This window comes from Onychostoma macrolepis, chromosome 16 (assembly GCF_012432095.1).
Source record: "Onychostoma macrolepis isolate SWU-2019 chromosome 16, ASM1243209v1, whole genome shotgun sequence".
In the NCBI taxonomy this organism is placed as follows: Eukaryota; Metazoa; Chordata; class Actinopteri; order Cypriniformes; family Cyprinidae; genus Onychostoma; species Onychostoma macrolepis.
This window is the reverse complement of record NC_081170.1, coordinates 9,091,035-9,109,126: the sequence shown is the minus strand read 5'-3', so window position 1 is coordinate 9,109,126 and position 18,092 is coordinate 9,091,035. Positions and strand designations below refer to the sequence as shown.

Here is an 18,092-nt window from a genome sequence, read left to right as displayed (position 1 = left end):
GGCTACAGAGCTGAGAGGACAGAATCTGGGGATCACGAGTTTGCGTGCGAGAGTGTATGCATGCGTTCTTGATAAACGGGCACTCTTGCACCTCCAGAGAGCGGCCCATGTCAAATATCGGTCATGTGGTTTGTGTGTCAGAAATCTGTCAGAACTGTGCAGATGCAAGGAAGCATGTGAGGCAGACAATCAGTACATCACAAAACCAGATAACCAAGGTGCCTTACCTTAGTCTGAAGGTAGTGAGGGTAATAGTAAGTGTACTGGGGGTACATTGGTTGCTGTTCCAAGCGTTTGCCCATGTAGCTGGAATCCTTCTGGCTGTGGCTGGATACAGAGACTCGCGTGTGGGATCCAACAACTCAAAAAGCCTCCGCTTGTGGTTCCGCGGCTAGAGGCTAGATCCGCGTGAGGGACGGAGCCAGAGGAAGGACGGAGAGAGAGAATGAGATGATATGGCACACGGGCAAGTGTGCATGTGCCGTGCCTCTCCTCTTCACGCTGTCTTCGGGAGCAGGGGAGGAGGAGATGATGGAAGGAGAGCAGAGGTACGAGGATGGGATAGCAGCGGAGGTGTGCGCGAAGAAAGAATGAGCAGCGGCACAGGAGAGAGGAGAGAAGGAAGGAAGGAGGTGAGGGAAGAGGAGGGGGCACTGTGGCGATCACTTCTCCGGAAAACCGGCTTCTAGTCTCCTGCTCATGCCCTGACTTTGACTCTCTCTCTTTCTGTCTATCTTGCTCCTTCTTTCTCACTCTCTCTCTCTTTCTCTCTGACAGTCGGTGCAGCGTTGGTTCCCAGAGGAGCTTGTCAGATATCCCAGTCGCACACTTTGTTCCCGTCTGGCGGATGCACAAAGCGGCAATGTAGACAGTCGTCGGATTTGGATCTCTGCACGCGCAGCTGACGGGACTCAAACCCTCCGCAGGAAGGACCAGACGTGAGCCGTGAGGTTACGAGGCACACTGGAAACGGCACAAACTCCAGGCAGACTGCAGTATCCGAAAAGTCCAGGTGCAGCAACGCTGTTTTTCCTCTGTGATGTTCTTTTCTTTATTACCCGCCTTCCTCGACTGCCTGCTTTGTTGCGCGCGCGAGTGTGTGTGCGAGAGTGAGTGTGAGTGTGTGTGGCTGTGTGAAAGTGTGTGAGAGTGTGTGTGCGCGCTGCCGGCTGCTCCACACTGTGGGGAAGATTGAAGGGATCAGCTTGGGCAGCGCCGTGTTCCTCCTCCTCAGCCTGGTGGGTGGGGCTAAGGTCTGGCTGCACCACTCCCAGCCAGGGGAGTGTCTTAAGCAGCCTATCTCTGTTTGTCCTCATGGGAGAGCTGCCGCCCACTGCACGGCTTCACTAGATGCTGAAGGGGACGACTTACTCCTACTCTCACTCTCTGGGGGAGGAGACTGAGGACGACACAGCAAGGAGCCGAGGCCCCCTACTGGTCAACCGCAGATTGTACCTCATCTGATCTCCTTTTTTTCAAGCTTTTTCTTTTCTTTTTATCCTCTGAGTGTATTTTTAACTTCACTTTCTTCAATAAATAAAACATGAATGACCGTAAGATGTTTCTTTGCTCTTGTCTGACACATGCTGGTAACTTTGCATTGCCTGATACACTGACATACTGACACACTGACATGCATACAAGTACATAAGTGCAGTGCAGAAATGGCCATGAAGTCTTCTTGTAAGGCTTAAGCACTGTTGCTTATTCCAAAAAAACAATCCAGGAAGTGAAATGCTGTGCTGGGAAAGAGTGCAGTTTCATAGCAATGCTTTTTTTTCCACAACCTCTGCAATAATGTTTGTTGCAGTGGCCAATTATTTGCAGCAGAAAAATTGGACTCGAAAAGAAAGTAACTGAAAAACCTCTCCCTAATCATTCCTATATGCTCTTGCTTTGACTTTGCACTTTGATCATTGTTTTGACATTGTCAAGGTATTTTTTCCCCAGGATTCCCAGTGCTTTTTAAAATGAAGTTCACATGCAGATATGGCTGTTCATAAGAGACAGTTTCAGGGCGTGACAAATTAGCGCTAAAAGAAAAAGCAGGCTTTAAGTGCTTGCAGACTGACGGTGGTAATTATGAGAGCTATGGCAATTTTTTTGCCCAAAGACTGCAGTAAAGAGAAAGGAATTTGAGACCTAATAAACAAACAGCGATTGGGAAAGACAACAATACATTTTCATTAGGACAGGCTCTCATAGACGTCTGCAGTGCGGGAGGAGAGAGAGAGGTGTACGAGTCTAGCTCTCTCATCACTATGATTGGAATGCTGAGGCACAGAGGGAGGAAGGGAGAGCGAGAGAGAGAGAGATGAGAAGCCGGTGGAAGGGGTTCAAATAATCCACAGCACACCAAGTGCATGGCCACTAAAAGTCAAAGCAGTTAACAGCAATGGAAACACAAATGGAGCTGCTTTTCAAGAGATGACAATGGAAATGCTATTAAAGGGGTCATTTCATACATTTTTTATTTAATAGTTTCCCCCGAGGTCCTTGTATAATGTTAGTAAAGGCTTATTTTTTTTGTGCCAGATCATTCACAATTGAGTTATGACAATTTTCGCCGTGCCTCTGATCCTTAAAACTCAGGCACATTGTTTCTGTGCCTTTAAGGCTTGCTTACGCACAACATGCGGGTTTTCTGTCAAGTCCTATATAGTTTTTTTAACTGTCCATCCTTCAATAACACCCTTTTTAAAGTCTGCATTATATTCTGTGGCAGGATCACAAAACAGCTCATGCAGAAATATGATGCACAAACTGTTAGATCAGACTGAAAGGTCAGAAAATCAGAACAAGCTGGTTTTTTTTTGCAGCTTAGTTTTCTGTGGTCATTTTGGTCTAGGGAGATTGGAGTTACAGTGCGTTTTCATAGTACATCAAACACTTTTATCTCAAAGGATCAAGGCAAATTGGATTCCTTATGATGATACATTCATTGCTTGATACCATGTGACGGAATATTTTTGTCTTTGAAAATATAAAAGTATATTTCTTATTTTTAATAATTACAGATCAATTAAAATATGAACTTGTAAAAATACTGTATATTAAATAATATATAATGGCATAGATCCAATCAAGATCTTTTTTTGTGATGCATGTTAATTCCATATTACTCCACATAGTTGTATGTATTGGTTTGAAGGGTGGAAAAGTGAAGGAGCTGAAATCAATAGCCTTTTTATTTCCTTACTTTGCATGATGTTTTGGGGCTTTTCTGGAATGATTGTGCAGGGTTAGCGTGAGTACACGCTCACAGAACGAGGCCGGTGCCATGACGCCGTAATTGTTCTTGCTACGGTCTTCAAAGAACTCTGCAAATGGAGCTGGACACGCTCCCTGCAACTCAGGGGTACCATTCTCAAAAAGCCAAAGAAGAAAAAATGCTCTCATCTGGACTGCTGCACAGCTGGGAAAATAGAGTCGGCTGCGCTCATTTGTGGGACGATAGAAAAAACATGGGATAATTGTGTCCCTTGGATGGAAGCAGGCATGTAATACTGTAGTGTCAGTCGAACGCCTGTTTAATACGTAAAAGGAGAAACAGACCTCTACTGTTTGCTTAAAGTGTTAAGTTTTGGTTTAGTATTCAATATTGAACACCAGAGTCTGTGTCATGGAGAATATCACTATATTAAGAGCATATTAAGGTAGACATTCTTTTCCAGTAGATGGAAATACATAAATCTACCACTAATGTGCTATTCCATTACACCAGTCTCTAGCTAACACATTTAATATTTAAGTTTAATGCTTATACAAATGAAACGGTGTGTTAGTTTAGATGATAGCTTGAAGGTGGGCAACCAGCCACAACACTCTAGTATTGTGGTGCCATGTTTTGCACAGACAAGCACCACTCATTTTCCTCAAACAATGTGAAAATGTAGTTTTGCATGTACCATCCACACTTCAGCACAGCTACATTGGCCACGGTCCCGCCACCTGGGGGTTTATCCCAACTGGCTCTGGCCCAGCCAATCTGCTGTCTGAGTGGTGCTAGCAAACACCTTTCTTGTCCAGTGACAGTCGGGCTAGATAAGTAACAGCACAGGCTTACCTGAGATAAAAGCTGCAATGCCATCAATCATGAAGAGGGGGAGGGAGGGTGAAAAAGAGAGTGTTAGAAACAAAGCGCGTGAGAAAACGAACGAGAAACAGATAGAAATAGAGCGCATCCAACATGCATGCATAATCAATTTGCGATCAGACCTCACCGACACAATTTATCACAGCAATCTTTGACTATATTAATATTCATTTCTTATCTATAGCTCATTGTTTGCAAACAATGGATTGGAAACAATTTAAAGTTGGAAATCTAGATACAATCTGATCATGTGGGGTGAATCGTAGTACCAGGCACGTAGAAGAAGTGCATTCCTGTGCTCTACCATTGGACTGCTACTTTTGGGACAGGTTCTTCCATGCCTTTTCCATTTAAAGATCTAGCTGTTACGGGGTCAGATTGACCTTGCATAGCAAATCACATCTCAAGAAATGCAATTTGATTGATCGTGGCTGATTGTGTGTGAGAGACATGGTAAGATTGAAAGCATTTTACATTACCATGTTTACACACTATTATTTACATTTTAGGCTGAAAAGATGGCAGATTGCAGAAGATCTGTGATTGTACTGAATATAAGTGGTAAATGCCTAGTATTTTGTATTCAACATTTTTTTTTCCTTTTCATTATTTGACTACAAATGTTTTACAATAATATGCCACACCCTCAGAAAAAAAAACATTAAAAAAATACAAAAAAATCTATCATTGGGGTGGTAGCTTTTCAAAAGCTACACTTTTGTACCTTGTTTACCTCTAAAGGGTGCATACATTTATTTATTTGTTTATTTGGATCCCCATTAGCCACTACCATGGTGGCTAATGGCTATTCTTCCTGGGGTCCAACAAGTAAAAAACTAAATTACATTAATCCATAACAATAAAAACCAATACAATAAAAAATACAAACCCAAAATTCATTCATAACATCAAAATCAACAATTTACTTAGTACTGTACCATTAAATATTTCTTTAACGATTTTTTAAACCTCATTTTACTTATTAAAAAAAACATGTAATGTCCGATGGCGATTCATTTGCATTAGTTTTTGAAACAGGAAGCAAAAAATATCCTTTTGATGCATGCCTGGTGTTAAAATTATGACTAGCACTACTATACAAAAGTTGACAGTACAATACACTTGGAACTCTCAATACTGAAATGTTTCTTATAAAACAAAGCAGAGAAACAATTACCCGATCCTTCACCAGTAGCCAACCTAGAATTTTGTGCATTTTCATAATATTAACCCTTCTATTACAGTTCAAAATTAGTCGTGCAGCTCTATTCTGGACTAACTGTAATTTTTCTAAGTCTTTACTTGATGCACTCGACCATACCACTTGACAGTAGTCTAAATAAGTAAGAACCATTGTTTGCACAATTTGAGAGATGCAATCCTGTGGTAAAAATTGTGCACATCTCTTAATAACTGATAGACCTCTTCCCATAACTATTACCATATTTTCTATCTGTTTTGACCACTTCAGCTTACTATCAAGAATAACTCCAAGAAGTCTAATTTCCTCTACCTGTTCAATAGGCACACTCTTTACAGACAAATTTAATTGTGGTTTAAGTTTAAGTTTATAATTTGATCCAAACACAATACTTTTGGTTTTTGTCAAATTTAGAACCATCTTATTATTCCGTACCCAATTAACCACTAATTGTAACTCCTCATCTAAATCAGCAGATAATTTTTCAATTGATGTTGCTGGTAGATATAATGTTGTATCATCTGAATACATAACTGCCCTTGAACGCTTCAAAAACCAACGGAAGATCATTGGTAAAAATAGAAAATAACAATGGTCCTAAACAACTTCCTTGAGGCACACCACATTGTAATTCTTTCACTTCCGAATAACTTCCATTATAAAATACACATTGCCTCCTATTAGTCAGATAACTTTTAAACCAATGCACAGTTTGAGAAGTAAATTTAGAACATTTCAATTTTTCAAGCAATAATTTATGATCCAGTACATCAAAAGCGGAGCTAAAATCCAACAATACTGTTCCTACTAAATTATTATCATCAATCTGTACTAAACAATCATCAGTTATCTGTGTTAATGCTGTTCCTGTTGAATGTCCTACTCGATATGCATGCTGAAAATCAGAGAACAAACTATTTTCCTTAAAGAAGAATTGAATTTGTTCACAAACTATCGTTTCAAACACTTTACTAAGAACTGGCAATAAACTTATTGGTCGACTATTAGCACCACTAAAACTCAGTGCTGCATTTTTCTGTAAAGGAATAACTTTTGCTTCTTTCCAAGCTAAAGGAAAATCCCTTTTTTAATACTGATATTAAAAATGTGGCAAACTGGTTCCGCCAAACAGCTGGCTGCTAATTTTACAAGGCAACCATCTAAGTTATCCATTCCCGATGGTTTATCTATATTTATCATTGATAATTTTTGTTCCACTTGTTGTACATTTACTTTATTCAATTCAAAGCATAGAGCTGGCTTATCACTTGTTATTTTTTCAATTTGCCTTTCACTTGATGTAATATTATCAATTAACATTTCTAGTTTATTCACTTTATTTATAAAAAAAAGTCATTAAAATAAACATTTCATCTGATTTAGTTAAAAATAAATCACCTGTCTCAATAAAAAAAAAGGAGTTTGACCTGATTTCCTACCCATTATTTCATTAATAATATTCCAAAAAATTTTCCCATCATATTTATTTTCACTTATTTTTACTTTAGAAAATGTCCTTTTCTTTATACATAAATACATAAAGTAGCATACATAAAGTGTACATATTAGTACCTAAATGGTATATATTAGTATATTTTGAAGGAGTACTGACCCAGTGGCAGCATTTGTACTTTTTGTGTGTGTGTGTGTGTGTGTGTTTTTTTTTTTTTTTTGTATTGTGGCCACATAACCTCACTACTTCAATAGTCAGTAGTATCTTAGTTTTTATTTATATATTTGTTCTTTTTTTTCTCTCTGTAACACTTTATTTTGATATTCCCTTTTGAGCATTCTGTTGACAATAAGTAACGCTGCACCAATATGTCAACTAACTCTCATTAGAGTATTAGTAGACTGTCTGCTTCATATCTGCTAACTCTTTATTGTGATGGTCTCCCTGCAGACATTCGACTGACTATAAGTAACTACAGGTCAACTTATTCTAACCATAACCCTACCAGTCAACTGATACTCTACTAACACTAGAGTTAGTAGACACTTAGGTGCAACATTAATTATAGTCAACAAAATGTGTTAAAGGGACCATCATAATAAAGTGAAACCTTTTTTTTTTTTTTCTTCTTTTTTTGCATTTTAAGTTCAGTTTTGTATAAAAATCTGAGCTGGGAGATTTAATATGTTAATGTCCTGTGATTAATATGGTCTGTTTAAATGGGTCATATGATGTATTTGGTGTAACAGAATATGCTGACATGCTTTAATGTTCAGAAAACACATTATTTTTCCAATACTGTACATTATTGTAGTTCCTCTATGCCCTGCCTCTCTCAAACACGTCGTTTTCTACAAAGCCCCTCCTTCTGACAAGTGCAGTCTGCTCTGACTGGCCAGCTAACAGTCCATTGTGATTAGCGGAACACCAAAAGCGCGTTGGAAATGTAAAGCCCCTTACCATAATCGTGAGCTTTAGCTTTCAAAGTAAATATAAAGACAGTTAATAATGTCCTTAGTTTTACCATCAGTTCAAGCCCAAGAGGGGAACAGAGTCGCGCGACAGACAGTGATGATGCTCGTATGTATTTGCAGTACACATGCCGCGGTTAAGACAGCTGACTCCACTGTGATGTGACCCTGTCTCTCTCTCTCTCTCTCTCACACACACACAACGTGTTACTCTACACTGCGCAAAACTCCGCATTTGAACAGTAAATAACAAATACTTAAACTAATAACAAAACATACTTACAGTCGCTGATTCAGAAGCGCCAGATTGTCATAGCAAAGTCCGAATTGACCCTTTTTTTTTTTTTTTAAATAGCCTTTGTGCACAGCCAGCCTTGTACTCTCCTCACAGGTTCACAAAACAGTCGTCCATAAAAGGCATTGCACAAATTAGAACATTTGGTTTGTGATGTTCTGTTGTAAACAAATCTTAATAATGATTCCTAATTGCATCTAATTTCGGAAGGCCAAATAAAGTGCTTTTGCTTTCGCATAGAAACACACAGCGTCTCCCTGGCATGGCTGTATCAACACTACTGCGGTTACTGAAACCACGCCTTCTTTCTTTGCGTGCACATTTGGGCGGCATTATGCAAATATTTCCACATTGTGACGTAGACATGTGGGGGCGTGTTTTAATGAGGCGTTTCAGCCCGGTCTGGATCAGCCTTCTCTTTTAGATAGAATAAATCATTTTGTGGGAGACTTTGAGCTTTGTAATTCTGCAGATCTTATACATGCACAAACAGCTACATATCACTATCACACTAAAGAAAATGAAAAAAAGAAATCGCATCATATGACCCCTTTAACACTAAAAAACAACAACAAAAAACATATTCAATGCAACATCCATTTTTAGCTTCCTAAACTATACTAATATTTACCTAATGCTGATATTTACTCAAATCCACTTAGTGCTAGTTAGTGCTACATGATCTCATGTCAGCATTTTCTCCAGGCCCTGCAAGCTATGGTTTCCTAGACAAGAACGGCTGCATGTCCCACAAGTGGATGGATGCCCTATGTAGGACACCCTACCTCGTTTATCCACCAGTAATGTATGCTTGTCTAAATACACACACACAGACCATACAGTAAATTACTAACCGCAGAAAACTAATATTATTTAAATGTTTTAAATGCAGCCCTAGAAACATTTGGCTTTGAAAAACTGTAACATTTGGCAGTCCAATCGACTAATGAAGAAATTAATAGCTACAGTATGTTCAGAATAGCATACTAGCGTGCTTCTCTAATTATTTCTGCAATATAGTGTATATAAATATGGCAGAAATTGTATGCTATAGTTTGCAATTCTCAATGTTAAAAATCGCAGCTGATAATACTCCCGTTTCATCCATCACACTGGAATTGAAAGGTCAAATTTAACACATGCATTGTGGAATACAATATGCCATGCAGCATGTACTGTTGTATACTGCTCTCTTCAGGTATTCTGTTCATACAGAAAATTTGCATACAGTGCACAGTATGCATATTATACTACAGCAATAATACAAGTACAAGCAATTCTGAACATAACCTGTGTTAACTGGGTCAAAATAGCCAACAACTGTAACACAGAAGGGTTAAAAGGCACTCTTTAGTAAAAACGTTTGAAATGACAGACACATAATACCAATATCTCAACTTCCTCCCAAAGCAGTGCTCAAATGGGTGAGAAAACACAATATGTTTTAAAATATCGGTGAAGTACTGTAGGTGGGCTCGAAACCAACCCACCCATCTCCAAGAAAACGTCCCAGTGTGTTTTATCACTCATGAGCGCCTTGTTAAGTCCCGGGGTAGTTGAGGTTCATTTCACACAGCTTTGTTCCCCGCGCTTCGACTCGAAGCCATAAAGTTTAATAGAGTTCCTCTAATCTCACACTGGGCGACCCACAGCACAGCGGCGCACTTATTAGATCCTCTGCCGGCAAAGAGCGGCCACAGATTCACACCAGACACACGACGCGGCAAGAAGCGCAATCTTCTACTCTTCAAATGACTGATTTCATCCTACGTTTCTTTAAGTGTGTCATTTGAGTAACTGGCGGTACTACAATGAGCTGGCTCGAAGAGGAGGGTGTGAGGATGGGTTTTAAATGCTTTAGAAGAATAAGAATGAAATGAGAAAGAGCTGGGTGGGAAGAGGAAAAAGGAAAACAACCTAAAAAAAATCAAATATAAGCCAATTTACTTTTCATTTATTCACCCACATGTTGTTCCTAAACTGTGTGGCTTTCTTTCTTCGGTGGAAAGAACTGTTTTTGTCCATGTAATGAAAGTTAATGGGGTCCAAAAGATCACTGGACCCCTTTACTTACATTGTAAGAACAAAAGCAGTTGACATTTTTCAAAAAGGCAGTTTTTGGGTGGACTTTCACTGTAAAACACATTCTTGGTCTTATTGCGCATGTTATTCCAAAGAAATATATAGCGTATTTGTCTTTGTAATTTCCCACCCTACATTTTTATCTCGTTGAACATCCTGCTTCGCTTGGAAATACATCAGATTGCCGAAGTAAAATGGTTTGCAAATGCCGTTTCATGTTGAAATGGGTGGATATTAAACTAGTTCCTGTTTTTCCATTTGGCATATACCCTGATAAACAAGTGATGGAGAGGCTTTTCTCAGAAAATCACACCAAGCAGAGATTATGGGTGACAAGTTTGCATTAATACGCCGCTGTAGAGTTGGAGAAACGGCACTAAAAATACCAGTTCATTTTAATCTCTGCAAAAGCGGCAATGGATAAATTATTATTCCGTTAATAGAGCCGAGATGTAGCGCTTTCTGCCATGTTGCATTCATTAAGCTAAAAGCTAACCAAGCTCAACTGATCTGTGTCCGTAATTAGAGAGTCATGGTGGCGTCGTATGAACATTCAACAGATTGGCTTCATTAACCAACCACAGATTAATGAAAGTCGCTGCCTTTTCCAGAAAAACAACAAAAAAGATCAAAACAATTTGGCTTTCTGTCTGGAACGCCATCATGAATGAAATTATTGGCAAGAAAAGATGTGTTTTATGGGTCTCCCTCTCTCTGTCTGTCTTTCAGCAGGTGGAGGTGTCTCTAATGGAGGTAGTTGAGACTGGTCTAGCGTGACTGACGCATGAAGCTCCAGTGGAAGGTAATTAATTTCTGTAAACGACTGCCATGTCTGTCAGCTTTTATAAACGAGCGTTTATGTGTTATGGACGATTTAACCAACCCCATTGAGGGGAGCTGACAGAGACGAGTGGAACAGAGACAGGGAGAGAAAGAGGGAGAGAAATTAACGCAAACCGCTGACCATGTGAATAGACCTGCGCTTGCAGTTTGAAATGAGCTCCCATCTCATGATATGGCCACTGTTCAGCTGTCACACGAGCGTTATAAATCATGCTGTGAATCTCACATACCCCAACGCTACAAGCCGTGTGTGGAAAGTGACATTTGTGAATTTCTTTCGTGACTTTATACGGCAGACAAGTGGAATGTGAGCCCCAGTCTGCCATAACTCTACTCTCAAATGTTTGCACATTGCACAGACGTACAGGAGACATATCATATAAATGGTTAACTTCCCCCAAAGCACTATGGGACAGTCAAGAAATCATTTTGTGTATATGTAATGCATATATTGAATTTCAGGCTGAGGCAACATTTTTGTGATTCTGTTTAACCAGTAACTCTGTGGGTGACACCATTGGAAAGCTACTTTGCAACTAAAGCTTGTCAAACTGCAGGCGACTCCTACTTTACATTCAGGCTAGACTTTTGAGAACATAGTTAGCTACACTCTCGCTACTAAAAAAAGTGGTTAAATGTATTGAAGCTATTGAAGGAGTGATAGGGTTTTAAATATTAAATAAGTAATTTATTTAATTTTACAACAATTTTGGTTCTTTAATCTGATTGGCAGATTGCGCAGCACTCCAATAGTGTTGATATAACAGTCCAGTGACAGTGTTTGTGTATTACAGACAGACTAGTCTGTGCATTAGGGCTGGGACAATAAATCGATGCATTGTGAATCAAGGAATGATTCTGCATCGATTCTGAAATTTTTGAATGCATCACAATTTTCCCTTGAATCGATTCTGAGCTTAGTGGCACTGAATGCTTTAGAAACAACTGTAGTCTGCTTGCTTTCAATTCCTTACAAACACCACTTGAACTTAAGATAATCATTCATAAAGTTTGAAAAGGTTCAAGCAAATTACAAGGGTGTTGTTGGCTGTTTACATTAATCTCACATCATAAAAGCTGAGGTGCAAGTACATTTAACCACTTACATGTCTCAGTACGTACTTCGTGAGCATTTGAGTGGGTGGCTAAAAACTAGCCTAGAGCGCCATCTGCTGTTAAAAATTAAGCTCAGAATCGATTCCAGAGAGAATCGATTTATGTATCGATTTATTTTCCCAGCCCTACTGGGCAAAATTGGTGGGAATTTTACAGTGGCTCTTTCTGCAGGTTACACTGTTAGACCAGTAGGTGGCGACAAATGACTGTATTTTTGAGTGAGTTATTCATTCATTCATTTAGCCCATTTGCTCAAAAGCACAGATCTATTCATGCATGAAACACGTGGCTGTCTTAATGAGTGATTTGTTTTTAAACAAATCAGTTGAGTCAATGACTCAATGACTCTCATGAAGACAGCCACTTGTTTCATGTCTGAATCAAGCAGTATTTTAAAAGAATCTGTTGAGTCAGTGATTCACTGATTCATTCTGGCATCAAAAAAAACTGTGAGTTAGTCATTGAACTATTCTTTAAAAAACTGATTAATTCTGGAATATCCATACTGCACATTATAGCATTTTGATGCTTGCATTCACTCGTAGCATTTAAAACGATTGAGTTGTGTGTTTTTTTTATTTATTTATTTTTAATTTATTTAAATAAAATAGTATCAATTTTAATATCAGATTTTAATAAACCACAGCATGAAAATAATATCTGTGCATCACCTATTATTTGCATTTAGCATTTTTCTCCTATATTGTCCATGAAAATAGACTTTGGGAACAATGACTTTGGGACCATGGGAACTGAGAATAGACTTTCGAACAGTTTTGGACCTGTTTTTGGGTCACAACAGTTATTTGACAACCACTAGTTTAGAAAAAATCTAAGCTACTGAAAAATGTTAATTTAGCAGTTATGCTACTTTGAGTTTGTTAACCCCTCAGCACTGGTGGCTAAGTAGTCACGTTTGGCACCAAAAGCTTGTGAAAGGATGTGTGCAGTATCTAAGAATGTGTGTTGAAAACGTGTGCATGTTCCCTGGAATTAATGTTCCCTCCACTGAGCTCCACATCCACTAGGTCGTAATCATCTCCTCTAATGTCATTCCTCACGCCGGGCCCATGCAGAAATAATTACAAAATGGAGGTGCAATTTTCAGACTGCGATACTGTGAAAAGTGGCACACAAGGCCTCGGAAATGAAAACAAGATAGACTGTAGATTCCAACGAGGAACGTTGCCATTTTCCAGATCCCAAATTGTATTTCTCTAACAAATACGGTTTTAGGTTGTTAAAGCTTAACTTGAAAGCCATCCACCGGGCCTGTCGAACAGCAGGCGAGAGACACAGAGAGAATTTTCGAATGCCATCACCACCGAATAAGACATGTTACCCTCCCACTCACCATGTTACCATGAATCCTAGAGGTCCAAAGCCCTTTTCCCATCCCTCTCACCCCTGCTGGAGAGGGAGCTTTGATGAAGGGCTCACACATCAGCTGGTTTTAAGCGCAAGTGTGTACTGCAGACTCCAGGTCCTGTCTCTGTAGTTGTGCAGACGCCCTGGGTAATCAGGCCCATGAAATGTGTTTTCACTGCTGATTACAGAGCAGCGGAGTGCAGATGGCCTACGCGCCACTGGAAAAGACCCCCCCAACTCCTGGTCAGTGAGACAAATACAGATAAAGACTGTATATACAGTAACACCGCTTACTGCCAGAATGGAAAAGGCGAGTTATTTCAGAACATATAGAACTTGAGAGCTTAAACCACCACGTTATTTCTCTGCATTAAGCAGACAAAGGGTTGTGAGAGGATGGAAGGAGGATAAAAAGACATTTTTCTTTCTAAAAATAAACCTCTGAATGAAAATGGCCCTTTGATGGGGAATGCTGGCTGAGTGCCATCATACAACTATACGCTATTCAGTCTATCTTAAGGAGCTGGAGTAAAGGCTAATGGATTTTTTTTTTTTTTTTTTTGACGCTAGCTTTTATCATCCAGATTCTTTATTTCTTTTATTTGTTTATTTAATTACACATGTATTTATATTGTCTGCTTATTTTATAGTCTTAAAATAAATTCTATATTAAAATTTTAATTTGTTATATATATATATATATATATATATATATATATATATACATAAAAGCAGTCATAAACTAAACAATATTTGTATATATTGTTGTTATTTAATAAATTATGATGTGTTAATATGACATAACAGTAATAAAACTGAAATAAATAAACATAAATAAACTTATGTTGTACTTTGTTACATATATTAAATGTAATAAATGATTAGGGCTGCTTAAGAGTTAATAAGTGTTAATTTAATGCAACTGATTATGAAAATATGCAGTGAAAAATAACCTACCTTTGGAGTAATTCAAGCTTGAAGTACCTGCATGGTTCTTAAGTTCATAAACCGCTGTACTGGGCCTAATAAATATCCTATTAAAACAAACACAAACAATGCATTAACTTTTGTAATGTCTGTTCAATGTAATATATTATCTTCATTTTATGCTTTATTTAAACATATATATATATATATATATATATATATATATATATATATGATTTTAATTATGATTTAATATATATATATGATTTTAATTAACAATCATATAATTGACTTATATTTTTATATTATCATTCGGCAGCTCTAGTAAACATACAATTATTAGAATGTAACTGGCAATCTGTTATCAATTGGATGTCCTAATGTTGTGTTTTCTTGCACAGTTGTTCTATCAGGTGTTATATTAGGAAGATGGCCGTTTAGAGGATTGTCTCCCTGGAAGCAGCTGCGAAAAGCTCTTTGCCGTGATGGTTTCTGTTTTTCCACTTGGTGAGTTTAATGACAGGAGAGACTCCAGAGTGCAGCAGATCAGGGAACGGGGGAACGAGCTGCTCCCGTAAAGGATGCCATGAACTTAAACATCCTTGTCCTGCAATAACATTAAATTGTCTGGTTTACATAATCCACAGCTCCTGCTCAAGCACTCTCTGTTCTCTGACTCAGCATGGCTGCGGAGATGTATAAAATAGCACCCATCCTGAAAACAATCTTATTATCAATTTGCATGTAAATAATATTGCTGATCCTGTAAAGGGCACGTCAACATTATTTTATAGATTCAAAGAACCGATTCAGCATGTACCCTGCCGTACATTTGTAAATTAGCAGCTTGCTTTTCAGAATATGTAATGGTGTTGCTTTTTTGGGATCTTTCAGAATACATTTTCCAGTTAGAGAAGAAAGGTTTAAGATTATCATCAGCACCACCTACCCATGATGCTTTGTTTTGTGGGAATTTGACAGCTCCCCTAGGGACTTTCATGCCATATTAATGGTAAGAAATATGGTGACTTCCACTGTAATTACAAAAGCACTGCAGGCAGACATGGTGTGTCGTAATTCACCCACTTCCCTTCATGTTTGCACTGCAGGGCGGAGAATGGCACTATCTATTTCATCAATGTCTTAATCCTTATCTTTCTCATTAAACATGTGCCGCACATTGCGGCTAGGCCGGTCCACCGATGAAAATTGAACTGGGAATCAAACTCGTGTTCACCTGTAAGCAATTACTTTCCGTTAAAGGGACAATTTGATGATAAAGTTTTACACTATACATGCTATAAAAACAATCCTGTTAAATTTATAACTCTCTGGCAAGCTGTGGTTGCCAGAAAGTCACTGTAATAAAAATACATACACTGGGATTAATGTTTTTTAAAAGAAGTCTCTTGTGCTCACCAAGGCTGCATTTATTTAATCGAAAATACAGTAAAACGGTAATATAGTGAAATAGTGTTACAATTTAAAATAATAGTTTAATCATATATATATATGTGTGTGTGTGTGTGTGTGTGATTTATTCCCGCGATGGCAAAGCTGTATTTTTAGCAGTCATTACTCTAATGTCTTCAGTGTCAGAAATCATTTTAATATGCTGTTTTCAGCACTGAAAATAATATGAAATGTTTCTTGAGCACATCAGCTTGTTAGATTGATCACAGAAACAAATTACATTTAAAAAATATTCAAATAGAAAACAGTTATTTTATACTGTGAAAATAATTCACAATATTGCTGTTTTGCTATTTTTTATCAAATAAATGCAGCCTTGGTGAGCATGAGAGAATTCTTTGAAAAATATTAAAAATCTTAATTATTCCAGACTTTTGACTGCCAGTGTATATATTTACTATATTAAAAAATGGTAGATTTTTACTTCTTTTTTTTTTTTAATTAACTTTTTTATTGAAAATTTTTTTACGGTGCTTCACATTGTTACTAAAACATTGAACATTTAAATATTTTACTTCAAAACTTAATGTATTGTCTTGTTGAATGTTTTAACCATAAACAATATATTTTACTTCCAAAAAAACATATTATTTAACTATATATGAAGAGCTCATTTGAGAGTTATTTTTTTCAGAAATCACGTTTTTTTTTTTTTTTTTATTGCGCATTCCAAGTAATATCGATCAAACTGCAGTTGGGTTGTTTTGATAAAGTAATAATAACTTAAATAGCCTACAGGTCATTTGCTAAATTAAAGTTCATTGAAAGTATGTTTTACATATTAAAAGTTTGTTTTATAACAAACGCAGATAACTTCAACAGTCGTTTTTTGACAAAAGCAGATAACTCCAAACGTTGTTGTGGTCATAGACTGATTACACGCAAAACACGGAGCTTTTCCCTCACCATTGTAACGCGCTGCTTTTACAAGGCTCTGTGAAGACGTTCCAGCTTTTATTTTCCTTTTACACCCTGAAGAAGATATCACAGGTTCATCAAGTTCGTCAAAATTATCCATCCTCGATCACTTTTAGTCAGTTCTGACAAAACTCCTCTCAGCTAGCACGTCTTTTCAAAGTGAAAGTAGCCATGTCACCTGACCTGAATACAGCGCGCTGATTTGCTAAAATGGACTTATCGGCTTCTGCAGTAAAACGTGAACTCGCGATGCCTTGAATGTGGACAATACCGGCTTTTTTGACAAAACGTGTTTAGGGTTCAGATCGCGCTATATCTGGAGAATAATGCACGGCAGTCAGCTCTTTTTTTTTTAAGTGGCGTTTATCGGTTTTTGCAAACTCTTCATATGGTAAACCAACTTAACATTAGCTATTTAACAGGGTTTTACTGTAATACATTCTTACTTTCTGTTTATTATTGACTCGTTTTACAGCGAGAGCTTTGGGAATTGGAGCGTCACTGGCTGAGTTCCTGTGTTGTCTGACAGCGCAAATCCACAGAATACGCTCTGGGTTTGAGGAAAAACCACAGTTCTCCGAAGTGATAGAACAAAGTTTCAGGTTGAGATGGATGGAAAGTACTTATTCAGCACAAGTTTCATTTTGCCTTACAATATGTAACATCCTCTTCCCACACACTCTCTCTATCCAATTGTTCCTCTCCAATCTATATATAGATCAGTATCCTAACTTTCCACACTGTTTGGGTAAAGGAATAGCTTAGATAAAAAAAGGAAATTTTGTCATAATTTCCATCATTCAAATTTTGCTTGCATAAGTTCAGATTTGCTGCATTAAACTGCAAAGCCAGTAATGTTTAATGTCTCATAACCGTGAGATTAAATACGTGGAAATGCAGTGATGAAGGGAACAATTTCTAGTTTCTTGTATGAAGTTGCAATATCAGAAGTCTTGCGTTGTATGAATTGTTTTATGTTACTTTTTTGTTCTTTTGGGGCTTGACAGATCATCAGTGATATCTCCTTTTGTTTTTCACAGAAGTGTTTGGAACGACATGAGGGTGAGTAAATGATGACAGAATTTTCATTTTTGGTTGAACTGTTCCTAACTTCTCCATTTCTGCTTTAGCTAAACAGTTGTCCTTCTGATGAAGACACTAGCAGCACTGAAGTACACAATCAGAGCTGCTTCCGGTCTCATTTCCATCTCAAAACACTGGTGTGACCAAACCTCTGGGGAGAAAACTCAGCGCTGATGTCTTTCATGTTTCAAGCCCGAGGATTCTCATTTTCCTCTGGATCTGTTTTGAGAATCAGGCAGAAATGTGTAAAGAAGGTTAGGCTTTTT

The 18,092-nt window shown here is 38.0% G+C and overlaps 1 protein-coding gene across 4 annotated transcripts in view; it reads right to left on the bottom strand.

Moving 5' to 3' along the window:
* rbms3 (RNA binding motif, single stranded interacting protein) overlaps positions 1-16,900 on the bottom strand; it is a 164,750-nt gene extending 147,850 nt beyond the window's left edge. The window contains exons 1-3 of one of the 4 annotated variants that reach the window (XM_058745715.1): positions 16,732-16,900; positions 14,383-14,459; positions 13,412-13,643 (exon numbers count right to left, since the gene is read on the bottom strand). In XM_058745715.1, coding sequence (XP_058601698.1) covers positions 13,412-13,501 — 90 coding nt within the window. In that variant the 5' untranslated portion in view covers positions 13,502-13,643; positions 14,383-14,459; positions 16,732-16,900. Of the gene's footprint in view, positions 1-227; positions 1,533-13,411; positions 13,644-14,382; positions 14,460-16,731 lie in introns of those variants that run through there. The other 3 variants (XM_058745713.1, XM_058745711.1, XM_058745712.1) reach the window with 3 other exon arrangements.
* Between the last annotated feature and the right edge of the window lie 1,192 nt (positions 16,901-18,092).